At 45.3% G+C, this 16,781-nt stretch overlaps 1 protein-coding gene across 14 annotated transcripts in view; it reads left to right on the forward strand.

The window, feature by feature from the left end:
• The window catches only part of SRCIN1 (SRC kinase signaling inhibitor 1), a 275,973-nt gene that overhangs the window by 228,390 nt on the left and 30,802 nt on the right, over window positions 1-16,781 (forward strand). For all 14 annotated transcript variants that reach the window (XM_081837581.1, XM_081837574.1, XM_081837580.1 and 11 more), the window contains 5 exons: window positions 218-1,047; window positions 3,864-3,956; window positions 5,736-5,779; window positions 6,817-6,995; window positions 9,247-9,422. In XM_081837581.1, the coding sequence (XP_081693707.1) occupies window positions 218-1,047; window positions 3,864-3,956; window positions 5,736-5,779; window positions 6,817-6,995; window positions 9,247-9,422 (1,322 nt within the window). The remainder of the gene's footprint in view (window positions 1-217; window positions 1,048-3,863; window positions 3,957-5,735; window positions 5,780-6,816; window positions 6,996-9,246; window positions 9,423-16,781) is intronic.

Below are 16,781 nucleotides of genomic sequence, written 5' to 3' on the forward strand. Positions count from 1 at the left end.
ACACCCCGTACCCTGCTGCAGTCTGAAGTGGTAGGGTCTGGTTTTACCACTCCCATCTTCTGTTTGTGTGAGCTAGGCAACAGGAATAAGTGATGGGTCTGGTTTCCATTCAGCTTTATTCTTCCCACCTTTTCCTTGCAACTTTTGACCTGGGCCCCGTGTGTAAAGGAGGGTATAGTTTATAACATTCTCACTGTCTGATCACTTATTCTCCCAGAGAGAGATGGTCTACACTTCCAGGGAGTCCTCTCCCACCCGGCGCCTAAACAGCATGTCACCTGCTTCTCACCTCACCTCTGGATCGCCTCCACCAGTGCTCCAGTCGTCTTCGCCGTCCCGCTCCCGCATGTCCTACAGCGGCGGCCGCCCGCCTTCCTACGCCGGCAGCCCCGTGCACCATGGCGAGCGGCTCTCCAACCTTCCTCCAGCCCAGGGGGTCTCGCCAAGCCCAAGCGCTATCCTGGAACGCCGGGACGTCAAGCCAGACGAAGACATGGCCGGGAAGAACATGGTGCTCGTGAAGAATGAGGGCCTGTATGCCGACCCCTACAGCATGGTGCACGAGGGGCGCCTGAGCATCACCTCCACGCAGTCCCTGGCTGGGATGGGGGACCCCTTTGCCTACCCAGGGGGCCTCTACAAGCGGGGCTCTGTCCGTTCCCTAAGCACCTACTCAGCTGCTGCCCTGCAGTCCGAACTGGAAGACAGCTTGTATAAGCCTAACACACAGATCTACAGCGACACCTACGGTCCGGGGATGGGCTTCCGCTTACCCCCTTCATCGCCGCAGAAAATTGCCGACGGCCGGCTGGTAGACGTTCAGCAGAGCCAAAGCCCCCACAGCCCTTACTCAGGGCCCCCAAGCCGTTCCTCTCCAGTCCGCCAGACCTTCCGCAAAGACTCATGCTCCTCGGTCTTCATGGAAAGCCCTGTCAACAAGCCAAGGAACCCCAGCTCTTCAGGGCCCCCAGAGCTATTTCCTGGACCTGGGGAACGCCCCCTTTCTGGGTTCAGCTCACCTGTGCCTGCCAAGGATACGGAGACAAGGTAAGATGAGTGGCTGTCGCTTCCTGGTGACCACCAGTACCATTCTTAAAGTGACTGGCACCTTGATAAGTATTTTCTGAGTTTCAACATTCAAATACAGAGCCTGCTGCTTTGGAGCAGATTTTGGCACTGTGCCAAATTGCTATTGTCCTGAGAGGTTTTGACGAGTTGCATTGGATTTACTGCATGCACAGCGGTACACCTACTTATTTGATATCTGTGATTCCCTGCCTTGTTTTTTCTACCCAGATTCCAAAAATTGCCTTTCTTCTTCTTTCCTGGCAACCACGCACAATCCTCCTGACTCTAGGCCCCATATAACTGCTTTTTCCCGTCTTTCTTTCTCATTGATCCTTCCTTTCTTCAGTTTGCCCCCTCTCCTTTCTCCCCTCAAGTGTTTACCTCCTCTAGCCATCCCTCCCCCAAACGTCTGCTTTTTAGTTCATTGCCTGCCAGTGGTACATTCAGGTAACTGGGTTAATGGTTTTAATGGTGCAGCAGGGACAGTGGTTGTAAGGCAGCCCTGCTGCATTTGGGGACCCTCTTGTTCATTCTGTTGAGTGGGGGCCCTGGACATCTGCCCCAGAGTTACGCCCTGAAGGTACCACTGCTGCTCATGGGGCAATTAAGGGGCAGTCAATCACTGATCTCCCAATCACAATAAGTATAATGAGCAGAACCTGCAAACAGGAAACTTAGGAAGGGCCTTTGTTGAATGAGACTGTCTTCTGGATAAATGCTATAAAAGAATCTTAGCTAGCCATGGAGAAAGGCATCACTGGATAAAATAGCATTGTATTACACGCTTCGTGGCTGCCATTTTAATCCCACTTCCACCTGACTGCAGAAAAGCAATATCTCAGTAGGGCTGGGGAACCAGCAGGGCAGGGGAACCAGCTGCTTTCATCCCAAATAGTTGGAATGGTCATGTGTATTCCCTGCCACCCTAGCTCTCCATCCATCCCCTTTCTCTCCCACCCTTTGGAACTTGCCGGTGTCTTCCTCCTCCCATTCTCTTTTTTGGGTGCAGGCAGAAGTTGTCTTCAGGCAAATTAGATTAGCAAAAGAAAATTGTACCTTATCTGATGTTCAATCTCCCCGTGTCTAAATCTCTACAGCAAGGATGGTTCCTGAGTTGTCAGTAGAGTTGTCAGGGGGAATGGTAGGAACAGAGCTCATTAGGATAACCAAAAGATAGAAAGGAAGAAATGATTAGAATCAGCAAGAGAGGGCAGGTTGGGGGGGAGATGGATGGCGGGGGAGAGTGAAAGACGAGCAGGAGAGAGGTCAAAGGAATGGCAAGCACAGACCTGTCAGAAATTAATGTACCAGAAAGTGTGTGTGAGAGAAATTTCTCCTCAGTACAGACCTTCAAGGAATGCTGACGGAGGAATGCCTCTGGGATACACATTTTGAGGGAGAGAGTAGCCAAAATAAATCCAAACAAACTGCATTTTCCACCAGATTTGGTGCAAATAGACCTGTTTTATGGGGGGTTTGCCTTTCCCCTTTATGAGGTAAGCCTTATCTTAGGTATGAGGAACCTTTGTCCCTCCAGATATTTCTGAAATACAGCTCACTCAGTGCCTGAGGATTATGGGAGCTGTAGTTCAACAGCATCTGGAGGGCAGAGATTTCCCCACACCTGTCCTACCTCTTTTTCAAGAGCTATGGCCCCCGAAAAGAAAAGGACTGGCTGCCTTATCTTGGCCAAGTTGTGCTGACCTCAATAGGATAGGCAGTTTTTACTGGTACAACAACCACTCACGTCAACAGGTTGGGGGTTGGCGTTTGATTCTCTTCCAGAATTGAGGATCCCCCCCCCCCTCAGAAATGGCTTCTTTCCTGTTCTCCACAGCAGCCTTTTCAATGGAGGCTTGCTGGAAGCCAGGCTTCCATCCAAGGAAAGCAGATTTACAGAACACCCTTGATGCTATGTCCTATTTACCCTGGGTATGGGCTTCCCAAAAGCACCTGGCTGGGTTGCTGTCAAAAACAGGATGCTGAACTGGATGGATTTCAGCAGGGCTGCTCTTAATGTTCTTACATTTCTCACATGTCCTCGGGAAGCTCCATTGTTTTGCTCCGTTGCTCCTCGGTTTTCACTGAATTGTGAAGACGCCTCTCTTCCGGGGGGCATTATGGAGGATGATAAATTGAGTTTGCTCAGGTGCTGCTTTCTTTTTAATGCAGACTTTCCAATGGTTTTCCTGGCATTTTGTTGTTACTTTACTAATATATATTCCGCTGCGGTGAATTTAACGTTTTTTACTTCTTTATATTGTAATCTGAGAGACAGGCAGGATAGAAGAGTTTATAAAAACAGATAATAATTATAAACTAGCATGTTTGCTCATACTGCCATAGTGCTAGGCTAGGGATGGGAAACCTGAAGGCTGGGAGCAGAATTTGGACTCCAGACCTCTTGCTATCGCCCTTGAGACTCTCTCCAGGCCTCACACCTTTCCCAGCGATGCCACCCACCAACCTTGCCTTACACCCTCCTTGAGTGTTTTTGCCTGGCTGGAATGTGTCCTTGAACTCTGATGATGTGTCTTTCTTGCCTGGATGGAGAATAGAGAGGGATGTGCAAGTGTGAGAAAATTAGCCTACCATACAAAGGTAAAATTCACATGAGTTGCTGCATCCACTTTTGCCTCTGGCTAACCCATGATTGGCATGTGCCTCAGAGAATGAAAAAGGTTCTCCACTAACAGAGGATGAAAAAGGTTCTCCACTAACTAGGCAGAGAGGAAAGAGGGCAAGAAGCTGATGTCTCAACAGGTCGTTTTTCCTCCTCCCCCCCCCCCACCAAGGGACCGCATGGAAGCCATGGAGAAGCAGATTGCCAGCCTCACAGGACTGGTGCAGAGTGCCCTGATGCGAAGCTCCGACACAGAAAATCCTAGGTAAGAGGCTGGGGCAGATATTGCATGTTTTTGATGCTTTCTTTTTTTCTTCATTGACAGAGGAAGCAGGGTAGTGTGTGGATCAGGCATTTCCCTGGTGAGGGTTGGTATAAATATACAGATCCACAGAGATGGGAGCCATTGTGGTGTAATGATTAAAGTGTTGGACTTTGAGCAGGGGGACTCAAGCTCAAATTCCTAGTCAGCCATGAAACTCACTAGCTGGACCTTAGGCCAGACTCTCTCTCCCTCTCCCCCCCTAACTTACCTCAGAGGGTTGCCATGATGGCAAATTGGCTATCCAACAAACATGTATGCCGCTCTGATCTCAGCTTGGAAAGAGTGGGATAGAAATATGAATGCTAAGAGATAACTCTGTCAGCTAGTACACAGAGGCCTTGCCCCTCATAGCCAAAGACTGAGTTCCCTGTGGAGCCAAATGCCAGGAGGGTACCCCTGCGAAAACTCTTTATGCCTGGTCACTCTATAGCTGATATGGGAGACCTGTGGCCCTTCAGATGTTCTTGGACTTCAGCTTCCATAATTCATCATCATTGGTCATTCTGGCTGGCATATCTGGGAGTTGGAGTCTATCAACATCTGGGGTGGTGGCGGCGGCACAGGTTCCTCATACGTGCTCCAAAAAGCTCCCCTTTCACTTACACAGTCCTCTTTGCTCCAAACAAAGGCCTCACAGAAATTTCAAAACCATTCCACGCTATACAGTGGAATCTTAGAAGCTGAACACCTGTAAACTTGAACGTTTCAGCTCCCGAATGATCGAAAACCTGAAGTGATTGTTCCAGTTTTTGAATGATTTTCGGAAGCCAAATGTCCAGCCCGGCTTCCGCAGCTTCTGATTGGCTGCCGGACGCTCCTGCAGCCAATTGGAAGCTGCACCTTGGAAGTCAAACGTTTTGGAAGTCAAACGGACTTCTGGAACGTATTCTGTTCAAATTCCAAAGTATGTCTGTATATCAATTTGCATCACAAAACAGCCCCTAACATTGCCTTCTCTTATGCATGTACTAAAATACTGCTCCTTTCCTCAGTCTCATGATTCTTGTGGTATAAATACTCTGCCTCTCATATGAGATGCTTTTATTGGAAATATTCATTGACTGGAATTATATCTTCCTGTGTCGATAAGATTAGACTGAATGCAAAAAAAACCCTTTTATTGTTGACAGCCCTTTCTGCTGAACAGGACCCTTTTATCATTTACTTTTTCCAGGCACCACCCAAAACAACACACTGGGGAAGGAGAAATTCAACTTTGTTTGCATTTTAATGAGAAACTAATTAACTTGCACTTCTCAAATCAATACATGAACTGAAACACAGCTATCCTTTGAAATTCACACTTCTCCGAATTTTGTGACAGTGTGACCAGCCTAGCAATATGAACAATAATACATACATTATGGGAAATAACATGCAAGCAGGCATGATATTAAGGGAAACTGCTTACAAAAATGTTTGTATTAGTCAAAACTGCATACAAAAAAAATTATTTATTAGAAGCTCACACTAAAGTGGCAAATAGTTATGAGACTGTTTTTTCTTTAAAAAATTAAATAATAATAATTTGAATTAGTGTGGAAATGTAGAGGATCGAATTTAAGCCTGGAAACATTAGAAACTTGGAAAACCAAAGCCGGTAGACTTTCTTCATCCCTACAACAGATGCACAATGTAGTCCTGTCGTTTTTCACATCCTCCCCATCATAGTAAGAGTGGGTCTTCCTTTTCTGTGTCTAATCCTTGTTTTTCTTGCAGTGAGAGGACAGAAGGGACTAATGGAGGGACACCTCCTTCAGCACGTAAGTGAGCATCTTGCTTTGGTGTCCCCAAGGCTGCCGTATCACAAGATAATAATAATAATAATTTTATTATTTACACCCCGCCCATCTGGCTGGGCTTCCCCAGATAGAGGGGGTTGATATTGGCTCCACTGCTGGAAAGAGGTGGTGCTGGGATACCCACCCCCTTTGTTATCTCTGAACTTGGCCAAATTGGTACCTTTGCCCAACAAACCTGTTCACCCCCAAAAGAAAGCAAACCGCAGACTTTTTGCAATAAGGAAAATCATGGAAAATTCACTGGAAAGTGTATGATGATACTTATTTGACCTGATGACATAGGGCTTCCGCCCAAACAAATGGATGGCCAATAAACATCCATCAGTCAATGACCTGTATTCAGCAGACATCAAATAGTCTTCCCGCAAACTTGGTGCAAACAGATCGGGATGAATGCTGAATAGATATGTCTCCTGGAAGCAACATGGATATAGGTCCATTAAGAAAGCTCTGCTGTACTGAGGAAGGACGTAGCTGCTAAGACTTTTGTGTCACTGTTGCACCTGCCCCTTTTCACCCGCCCTCTCCTGCCTGCTCCAGGAGCCAAGCTAGAAAAACTACGCTGAATTGATGCAGGCATCCAATATTTTACTTATTCATTTAAAACATTTTTACACAGACCACTAGAATGTGATCTCATATCCAGAGAGACTTGCTATTGTCATGCACAAGATAGGGGTGGAAGGAGAAATGAGGGACAAGAACAGGAAAAGTTGGGATGGGGTGAGTTGTGAGATCAACACAATTGTACCATAGAGAATAACCCCACCCGTTCAAACTTGTGGTAAGAATTGAGAGTTTCTCTTGTCCCATTATTCTCTATGGTCGTAGAGTGATGTTGGTCCAGGTCTTGGCATCTCTACAGTGAATGCCACATATGCTTTGCACTGGGCATTAGAGTATAATGCCAGTTCAATATTGGACTGAAAGCAACTGCAAGTCTCTATTACTCTGGATTGTACAAGTTATGAATCTCTCTCCTGCTGTCCTTCTTTCAGCCCCCAGCAGAAGCAATGTTGGGACACCTGTACCTGGTCCTCCACCCCCATCCACTTCTGGGACACCGGCTGGGCAGCCCACTGCCATCACCCGTCTACACATGCAGCTGCATCTTCACGACCTGCAGCAGAATGCCAGCGACCTCCGCAACCAGCTGCAGCAGCTGAAGAAACTGCAGGTGAACTGGATTTGGAGAAGGGCTGTGTCTACACTGCCTTTCCATGGGAGTGAAAAATAAAATAAAAGAAAGTTAGGAATATATTGTATTGGGTGCATCAGGAGGAAATTGCAGCTTTCATTTTAAAAAGGGCAAGTTTCTAGACCTTATGGTAGGGTAGCCAATGCTGTGCTAGATGGATCATTGGTCTGATTCTGGAGAAGGCAGCTTTCTACATTCTCATTGGTACTGAAGCTTCATTTCAGTTGGGTATAAAGAGCAAAGTCTCATGTTTCACATTTATAATAATAATAATTTCATTATTTGTACCCCACCCACCTGACTGGGTTGCCCCATCCACTCTGGGCAGCTTCTAACAAATATAAAAGCGTAATAAAACTTCAAACATTCAGATGTCTTCTGAAAGTTGTATAGTTATTTATCTGTTTGACATCTGATAGGACGGCATTCCACAGGGTGGGTGCTACTATCAAGAAGGCCCTCTGCCTGGTTCCCTGTAACTTCACATCTCATAGTGAGGAAACTGCCAGAAGGGCCTTGGAGGAGGACCTCAGTGCCTGGGCTGAACAATGGGGGTGAAGACGCTCCTTCAGGCATACAAGGCCGAGGCTGTTTAGGGCTTTTTAAAGGTTGGCACCAACACTTTAAATTGTGCTTGGAAACATACTGGGAGTCAGCGTAGATCCTTTAGGACCAGTGTTATGTGGTCCTGGTGGCCGCTCCCAAGCCTGCCTTTTGCAGCGAACTTTGTTCTGCTGCTTGCCTTGAAAACAAAAAGGGGAAAAACAAACCCAAGCCCAATCCATCTTGCTCTGTTTTCACCCTCCATCTCTTTTCCCTTTTCATTTGGCTTTTATTCTCATTAGCAGTGCTCACCAAAACAAACCCTTCTCGGTGACGGGTTATTTTGGAATATCTGGCACCAACCGAAAGGCCAGATGGCAGCTGCGCATCCAGAGCCAGCGATCCGATCTTGTCGTCCCCGAGCGTGGGAGGCGCCAGTGTTTTTCCTCGGAGTTGCTTAGCTCCAGAGCTAATTAACAGTGACAGCTTGTTGGAAGCAGGAAAGTGGCGAATGGTGCAGAGGGGTGGAAAGGCAAATGGCTCACACTGCCTCATTTCCCCCAGACGCTTCTGAACTTTGGAAAGCGTTCCACGTCCGGTCTCTGAGCCTTGCCTTCTTCCATCATTGTCAATCACATGCGAAGTGCATCGCTCCACTGGGCTCTGGGAGAGCATCCTGAGAGCTTCTCTTTTAGGTGCTGCACCCAAAAGGCAGCCTTGCCTTAGGCCAGGGCGCATTAAGAGGTTAACTTGAGTATACGAGAGAGAGAATAATTTCATCTTTCTGGCCTGGTCTTTTCTTGAATGAGAAATATAAGTTAATCCGTCCAAGTGCAAGAAATCCAAGCTCTTTGGGACAGACAGAAATCCCATGTTCAGAGATATTAGTTTTCATGATTCTGTGTAATTATTGCCAGGGCTTAGCCCTAGCATATATTTTCTTTTTCAGAGTATTATATGGCAGTATGCAGAGCAATCCTATGAGTACAATGGAGGGAGAATCTATGGGATTCTCCTGGCGTCCTTGTTAATGTGCATTCATGATTATTTGTGCTCAAGACAGTATCAGGGCAGTTACCCGTAATCCCACTTTCAACCCTGTCTGCGCCTGCAAAAGTTTCAGGGCAGGGCACACTGCTTCATTTCCAATCTGTGCATGTCCTGTAACTTCCTGCAGGTATCCTGTAACTGAGAATCATAGAATTGTAGAGCTTCCACAGAGAAAAGTATGCCAGCTTTTTTTGGGGGGGGGGGTTGTCCTATGGGAACGCTGATGGGTTTAGGCGCATGTTAAGCCCTTTCCCTTCTACACTTCTGCCGGCGCAGAGCATCATATCTCCTCGCAAGGACCTGCTGTTTGCATGCTCAGATTCATTTCCTTGGATCAGAGCAAGTGCCCTTGATGTGAAGCCACAAACATAAAAGGAAATAGATGCACGTCGCAGAGAGCAACCCCGTTATCTTCAGCGGCAGATTAGTTGCGCTCTGAATCACCTGATTATTCAGGATGCTCTTCAAGTGTGCTCCCAAAAGGGCTGGAGGAGCTTTCTTTTCATCCTCTTCTTTCCCAGCCTCTGATGCATGTGGCCTCGATGGTTCCTCTAAGCTACAACTGCTTGTCTTCCTGCAACACCTTGATTTTCTCTCTCTCCTCCCCCCACCCCCCATCCCCGCTTGTCCTTTGCAGCTTCAAAACCAAGAGACGGTGAAGACGATGCTGAGGCGGACAGAGACGGAGATCAGCGTGAGAGTGACAGACACCATGCGCAAGCAGGAGGATCCCCTGCAGCGCCAGCGCACCCTGGTGGAAGAGGAGCGCCTCCGCTACCTCAACGAGGAAGAGCTCATCACCCAACAGCTAAAGTGAGGGTTTCGCAAGGGGATATATGTGGGAGTGTTCAGGGAGGCAGGAGATGAGAATATTGTTTATTAATATCCTTCTTAACTTGCGCTAGCAAGTTCTTTTACTTAGCAGAGTTTTACATTCCCCTTTTAAAAACACAGCAAATAACTTGTTGCAGGCTTGTGTAAGCCTCTCACGATTAGGTTCCTGGTAAGTTTCCTTCTATCCCTCTTCAAAGAATAAACACGCCACAATCTTGTTTAAAGTATATAAAATAAGTTTACTCACATCATCAGTTCACAGTTGGATCCCTGAAGGCAGACAGTTACAAAATATATACATGTGGATCTATCTCATATGGGGATAATCCCAGTGTCATCTGTTGGCTGAGAGCCAACAGAGCATTTCTAGCTAAAAAGCTGCTCCAATGACGGAGGAAGTCAAAGAGAGCGAGTGCTGCGTGACTTGCCCTTTTGTTACCTGGACAGGTAAGGTCACACCCACCTCTAGTCACATGCAAAAGGAAGTATAGTATGTCCCAGCCAGAAGGAAACAGGAAGTTTTCGACTGGCTGGACCAAACATTTCCCTGCATGTCCACTCTAGGAAAACAAGGAATGTTTTACTTGACTGCTGCTTATGTATCATATCCCACAATATGTTGTGTATGTGTAGGTGTGGGTGCTTTTACTCAGGTGTTTATCCTGGGATTGGTGCTTCTCACACAAGCCCCCCCCCTTTTTTTTGCAGCATGCACATGACATTGTCACCACAATCCCAGCCTATATCCCCCCTGCCCGCCCCAGTTTAATCCAAATTTGCCCCTTTCAGAGAAAGTCGAGGAATTTTAAAGAAAATTATTGCCAGTGACTCTAAACAAACTGCTCAGAGTGTTAAGCCATTGTCTGGAAGCTCCCTTTGTTAGAGGAAACAACTCCATGGACCTAGCTGTGGCATTAATGTAATTTAATAGAATACACCACTTTTAGAGTTTTAAAAACACAAAAGTGGTTTAGAAACACTTTTAGATAAATAAATAAAAGTTTGTGCACACCTGCAGAAGGCCATCCAGGGGGAAAAGTGTCCCTATGTGTGTCCACTGTCTATGACAAATTGCTCATTCTGCTCAGCAACCTTCCCTGGATAAAATATAATCTCACTCCCTATAGACTCACTAGTCCCAAATTCCCAATTGAAATACAACTGGGTTTGTCCCCATGAAATCATTAGAATAGAGATTTGAAAGGCTTAGGCTGCACAATGCACTATACGTTGAAAACACATTTGGAGTACAGTCTTCTCCTCAAAGAATTCTGGGCACCACAGTTTACCCCTCACAGAGTTGCAATTCCCAGCAGCCCTGAATAAACTACAGTGCCCAGAATTCTTTGAAGGAGTAAAATGTGCTCCAGATGTGTGTGCATGGCCATAGTCTTATAAGCCTGGGTGGAAAGGAGAACGAGAAGGGATCTGCCTATCTATGTTATCTGTTTATGTATCTGTCTATCTTGAACATATACAGAGTTACTGCAAAACAAAACAAATTCCTTCCAGTAGCACCTTAAAGACCAACTAAGTCAGTTCTTGGTATGAGCTTTCGTGTGCATGCACACTTCTTCAGATACACTGAAACAGAAGTTTCCAGACCCTTCTATATAGTGAGAAGGTGGGGAGGGGTATTACTCAGAAGGGTGGTGGGAATGGGTGATTGGCAGATAGCTGTGATGAGCCTGTTGACGACTCTTAACGACTGCAATAGGTCTTACAGGAAAAAGCAAGGGGTGAAAAGGTGAAAAATGGCTTTGTCATGTATAATGAGATAAGAATCCAAGGTCTTTGTTCAGACCAGGTTTTTCCATGGTTTTGAGTTTGGTGATAAGTTGTAATTCAGCAGCTTCTCTTTCCAGTCTATTTCTGAAATTCCTTTGTAGTAAAACAGCTACTTTGAGATCTTGTATAGAATGTCCTGGGAGATTGAAATGTTCTCCTACTGGTTTCTCTGTCTTGTGATTCCTGATGTCCGATTTATGTCCGTTTATTCTTTGGCGTAAGGTCTGGCCTGTTTGTCCAATATAGAGAGCTGAAGGACACTGTTGGCATTTTATGGCATACACAATGTTAGACGATGAGCAATTAAATAGTCCCGAGATGGTATGTGTGATGTTGTTGGGGCCAGTAATGGTGTTGTCCGGGTGTATGTGGCAGCAAAGTTGGCATAAATCGGACATCAGGAATCACATAAATTGGACATAAATTGGACATAAATCGGACATCAGGAATCACAAGACAGAGAAACCAGTAGGAGAACATTTCAATCTCCCAGGACATTCTATACAAGATCTCAAAGTAGCTGTTTTACTACAAAGGAATTTCAGAAATAGACTGGAAAGAGAAGCTGCTGAATTACAACTTATCACCAAACTCAAAACCATGGAAAAACCTGGTCTGAACAAAGACCTTGGATTCTTATCTCATTATACATGACAAAGCCATTTTTCACCTTTTCACCCCTTGCTTTTTCCTGTAAGACCTATTGCAGTCGTTAAGAGTCGTCAACAGGCTCATCACAGCTATCTGCCAATCACCCATTCCCACCACCCTTCTGAGTAATACCCCTCCCCACCTTCTCACTATATAGAAGGGTCTGGAAACTTCTGTTTCAGTGTATCTGAAGAAGTGTGCATGCACACGAAAGCTCATACCAAGAACTGACTTAGTTGGTCTTTAAGGTGCTACTGGAAGGAATTTGTTTTGTTTTGACTATGGCAGACCAACACGGCTACCTATCTGTAAGAGTTACTGCAGTAACTGTCACCACAAAACAACTCGGGCTTCCTTTAGTTATTCAAATTTAACATGGTTTAAAGGCAGGGGTAGTGGGGTGTGGGGAGGTAAGAAAAATAAGGAGAAAGTGGGTAGCAAATCAAATTATTCAGTGCAGCCATCTAAGGCTGCAATCTTACTCACTTACTAGGGATTAAGTCCCATGGAACTCAGTGAGTTGTCTATTACTTTTACAGTAGCAGATGTGCACCCAATCTAGATCAGGACCAATAAGGGTTTAATCCTTCCCCTGCACCTCCCCACCCCCACCCTGTCCCTTCTGCTGCAGTCTTCTGTTTGCTTTGAGGGAGGAAAGTCAAGACATACAAATGCAGGAATAAATTCCTCATGCTGCGGACTCAGCCCAGTTCCTCCCCCACCCCAGGTGCTATTTGCAAAAGTTTTAAAGAGATGGAGAGGCATTTGCATTCATGAATAGTATCAGAGTGCATGAATGCTTTCTGGATTTTATCGTATTTGATTACCTTGCTGCAATTCACCCTGGTTTCTCAATTGCATTTGTGCAAATGTAATAGCTAGATTAATTGACCAAAATTAAAATGATCAATTGAGTGACTTTTTCTTTAATTGGATTGCAGAACTTTCTTCTTTATTTAGCAAAGAGAAAGATGAAATCCCACCATAGTGTACAGACATCTTCTAGATCCTAAACTGTAGCTTCTTTATATAGAAGATAATGAGATAACAATATCATAACATATCATATCTTGCCAGAATGGTGCTGCCATTCAACAAATACAGTAACATGAATATATTATAGGGAGAATTACACAAAAAGGAAGTGCTGTTTAAGTTGAAGAAGCTAAAGACAGACCACGAATAAATGTGGGCTACAACCATTGCAGGAACCTATATATACACCAAAGAGACTAGGAATGTGTCCCTTGTTAATTAGTTCTAAAACTTCATATTTTGATGCATCTATTTGATATCAATGTGGCATAAAGGCTTTTTTTGGGGAGGTGGGACTACTCCTTTACCCCATTATAATTGATTTATGGGGAGCTTCTGGGTTCCATATTGTCCTCCAGGTTCTTTAACACACACCAAACTGCTGAGTAAACTTTCACATAAATTTGGACCAGTGCATCATTCATATGTTGATGTCACCCAGCCTCTTGTCTCACAATGTCAACAGAACCTAGGGATTGCAATGGAAACCCTGGGAGTTGTAAGGGACTGCATGTGGGTGAACAAATCAGAACTTAACCCAGATATGATGAAAATAGCTGTTGGTTTGCAGTGGAGACAGAGGTTCAGCTGATCCAGTACTGGAAATCTGGCTGGTGTTGGGTGAGGTTTCATTGAAGGAAGGAAGGGTCATAACTCTATGGTAGAGCATCTGTGTTGTGTACAGAAGACTTCTGCTTCAATCACCAGCATCTGCAGGTAGGGATAGGAGAGACTCCCTATATGAAACTTGGAAAGACACTGCCCTTCAGTGGAGACAGTATTGAGCTAAATGGACCAGTAGTCTGATTCAATATAACGTACAAGCTTCCTACGTTCCTCCTGAACTCTGCTGTTTGCAGCTTGTTGATGAGGGCTAAGAATGCCTTTTACAAGCTTCCAGGTCTTGCATCTCAATGAGGCTTCCTTTGGCACCTGGTTGGGGCTCCAGCCCCATTCCTACCCCTGTCCTTTTAGGGTGACAGAGGAAAAAAGGCAGGGCTCCAATACTTTTAATAGTTTTATAGAAGGGGAACTTCAGCAGATGTATCTTGTCAAGCTGCTGTTTGCATCTAGGTGGCTAAATATACATTGTCCTACTCTTGTTTGGTCTGCTGTTCATTCCCAGGGCCAAATTAAATTGCTGGTTCTTATCTTAAAGCAAGAAGTGGTGGGGTTAGTTTCATTTAAGGACCACCTCTTCTCTGTGTCTCTCCCCCCCCCCCTTTGCACTTTGCTCAGCGTTTGAGGCGTTGCTTTGGATTACTTGAAGGGCAGCCAACATCTATCAGGAGCAGGGCCTTTTTTGGTTGTGGCACCAGCCCCGTGGAATGCCATCCCTTGGGACGCCTGCCTGCCTCCAAAATCAAATGCTTTTAGATGCCAAGTAAAAGAATCTGGCTTTTTAGAAAGCCTTGCAGCTTGTTTCTGAACACCCACCCCCTTTTAATCTGCTATTATTTTTGTGTTTTATATATGTGTCTTGTTTTCTATGCTTCTGTTTTTGTTCATGGTGTTATACTATCGTTTTGATATATTTATGATTTTGGTTTTTTAATACAACTTGCTTTTGTTCTTGTAAGATACTCAGGTTTCTTTTGAAGATGATGTAACAAAATTTAAAAGCTAGCTGCACTTCCCCCAAACAAGGTTTCACTGTACATATCTCCTCTGATGACTTCTGCAGTTCAGGTTGCTACAGAGGCTTCATATAGCTGCCTGCCGTCTCCAACATCTTTACTAGAATCTAATAAGACCTGCTGAACTCTCTGAGAATTACTGCATATGCATACCTGAGAATTTCACAGCACGAGAAGCCGCCTTGCCTTTTCTCGCTTCCTGGACTTTGCTGTTTAACCACACTGGTAACCTTTTGGTCTTCAGTGTGCTGCCTTTTTCTAATCTACAGTGTACATGTTATCTGAGCCTGTATTGTAATGGTTTTAAATTACCTCCAGGCTTGCTGAGGGGATTTGACCTTCCTAGCTACACCTTTCGGCTCCTTTATAGCTAATCCCCTCATTTGTGGAGAAACCCTGACTTTTGAAGTTTAAAGTATGGCTAGGTCAGTCTTTCTGGGCAATTTTCTCACACACCAGATTCCGGGCACGGTTTAAGATAAATCAAGAGTGAGTTCAATGGCTAACTATTCCAAAGCACAATCATTTATTGCATCTAAAAATGTTACTTCCTTCTCATGACTCAAATTTGCATTAATCCAGTCAGTTTGAAGGCGGGGGAAACTGCTTGTTACTTCACCATTTCTATTTCAGTAAGCCTCCTGATTTTTTTTTTATCCTGAATTCTTTTTCCACCCCATAGTGATTCTTTTGCAGCAGGGAAACGTACTAAATCCTGACAAGACAGAAGTACTGTTTTGGGGGGACAGGGGGCGGGCGGGCGTGGGGGATTCCCTGTTCCTGAATGGGGTAACTGTGCCCCTGAAGGACCAGGTGCACAGCCTGGGAGTCATTTTGGACTCACAACTGTCCATGGAGGTGCAGGTTAATTCTGTGTCCAGGGCGGCTGTCTGCCAGCTCCACCTGGCACGCAGGCTAAGACCCTACCTGCCCGCAGACTGTCTCGCCAGAGTGATGCATGCTCTAGTTATCTCCTGCTTAGACTACTGCAATGCACTCTACGTGGGGCTACCTTTGAAGGTGACCCGTAAACTGCAATTAATCCAGAATGCGGCAGCTAGACTGGTGACTGGGAGTGGCCGCCGGGACCACATAACACCGGTCCTGAGAGATGTGCATTGGCTCCCAGTACGTTTCCGAGCATAATTCAAAGTGTTGGTGCTGACCTTTAAAGCCCTAAACGGCCTCGGTCCTGTATACCTGAAGGAGCGTCTCCACCCCCATCGTTCAGCCTGGACACTGAGATCCAACGCCGAGGGCCTTCTGGCGGTTCCCTCATTGCGAGAAGTGAGGTTATAGGGAACCAGACAGAGGGCCTTCTTGGTAGTGGAACGCCCTCCCTTCAGATGTGAAGGAAATAAGCAGCTATTCTATCTTTAAAAGACATTTGAAGGCATCTTTTAAAAGACATCTGAAGTTTTTAATATTAAATGCTGTATTGTTTTTAACACTTGATTGGGAGCCGCCCCAAGTGGCTGAGGAAACTCAGCCAGATGGGTGGGGTATAAATAAATTATTATTATTATTATTATTATTATTATTATTATTATTATTATTATTAATGGATCCATGTCTGTTACGGCCATACTCTCACATACACCCCCTCTGACACATAGGGATGTAAGAATGCATCCCCCCCCCATCTGCCCCGTATGTGTCTCACGCAGCACTGTTTTCATTCTGCTGCAGTTCATCTTCCACCAAAACCAACATTATTTCTCACCCTGCCCACTATGGCAAAATTATTGTAACTTTAATATATTGCATTGTCATTACAGTATATTCCATCCCATTCATTTCACTACAGAGGAAACAAAATGCAAATGAGCAGCAAGAGGAAACGTAATCAATTGCATGTTGTTTGTGGGCTGAAAGCAACAGCAGCAGCCAATGCCGATTGTATTCCCTAGATCGAGTTTCATTCCTGACATGCAACGAATAAGCGAGTGTTGGCAAATTTCACTCCCGTTTCCATGTTCGTTGGAATTCCCCGACATTCCTACTCACACATCAATCAGTCTCGCTTGCCGCCAGCGATCGGTTAAATTGCTGTTTACAAGCCTGCATGATGTGATTGTAGAATTAGCTTAACAAAGGTTATATGAACTGGCTGGAGGGAGGAGAGGCAACAGGAGGCGAAGGCCGGTAATGAGTAAACTAGTATTGCCTAGATGTGAGGTGATTTGTTCTCTTTATTTCATAGGCGCATATCCTGGCTTTTTAGGAG

Source organism: Podarcis erhardii, assembly GCF_964252035.2.
Source record: "Podarcis erhardii genome assembly, chromosome: 13".
In the NCBI taxonomy this organism is placed as follows: Eukaryota; Metazoa; Chordata; class Lepidosauria; order Squamata; family Lacertidae; genus Podarcis; species Podarcis erhardii.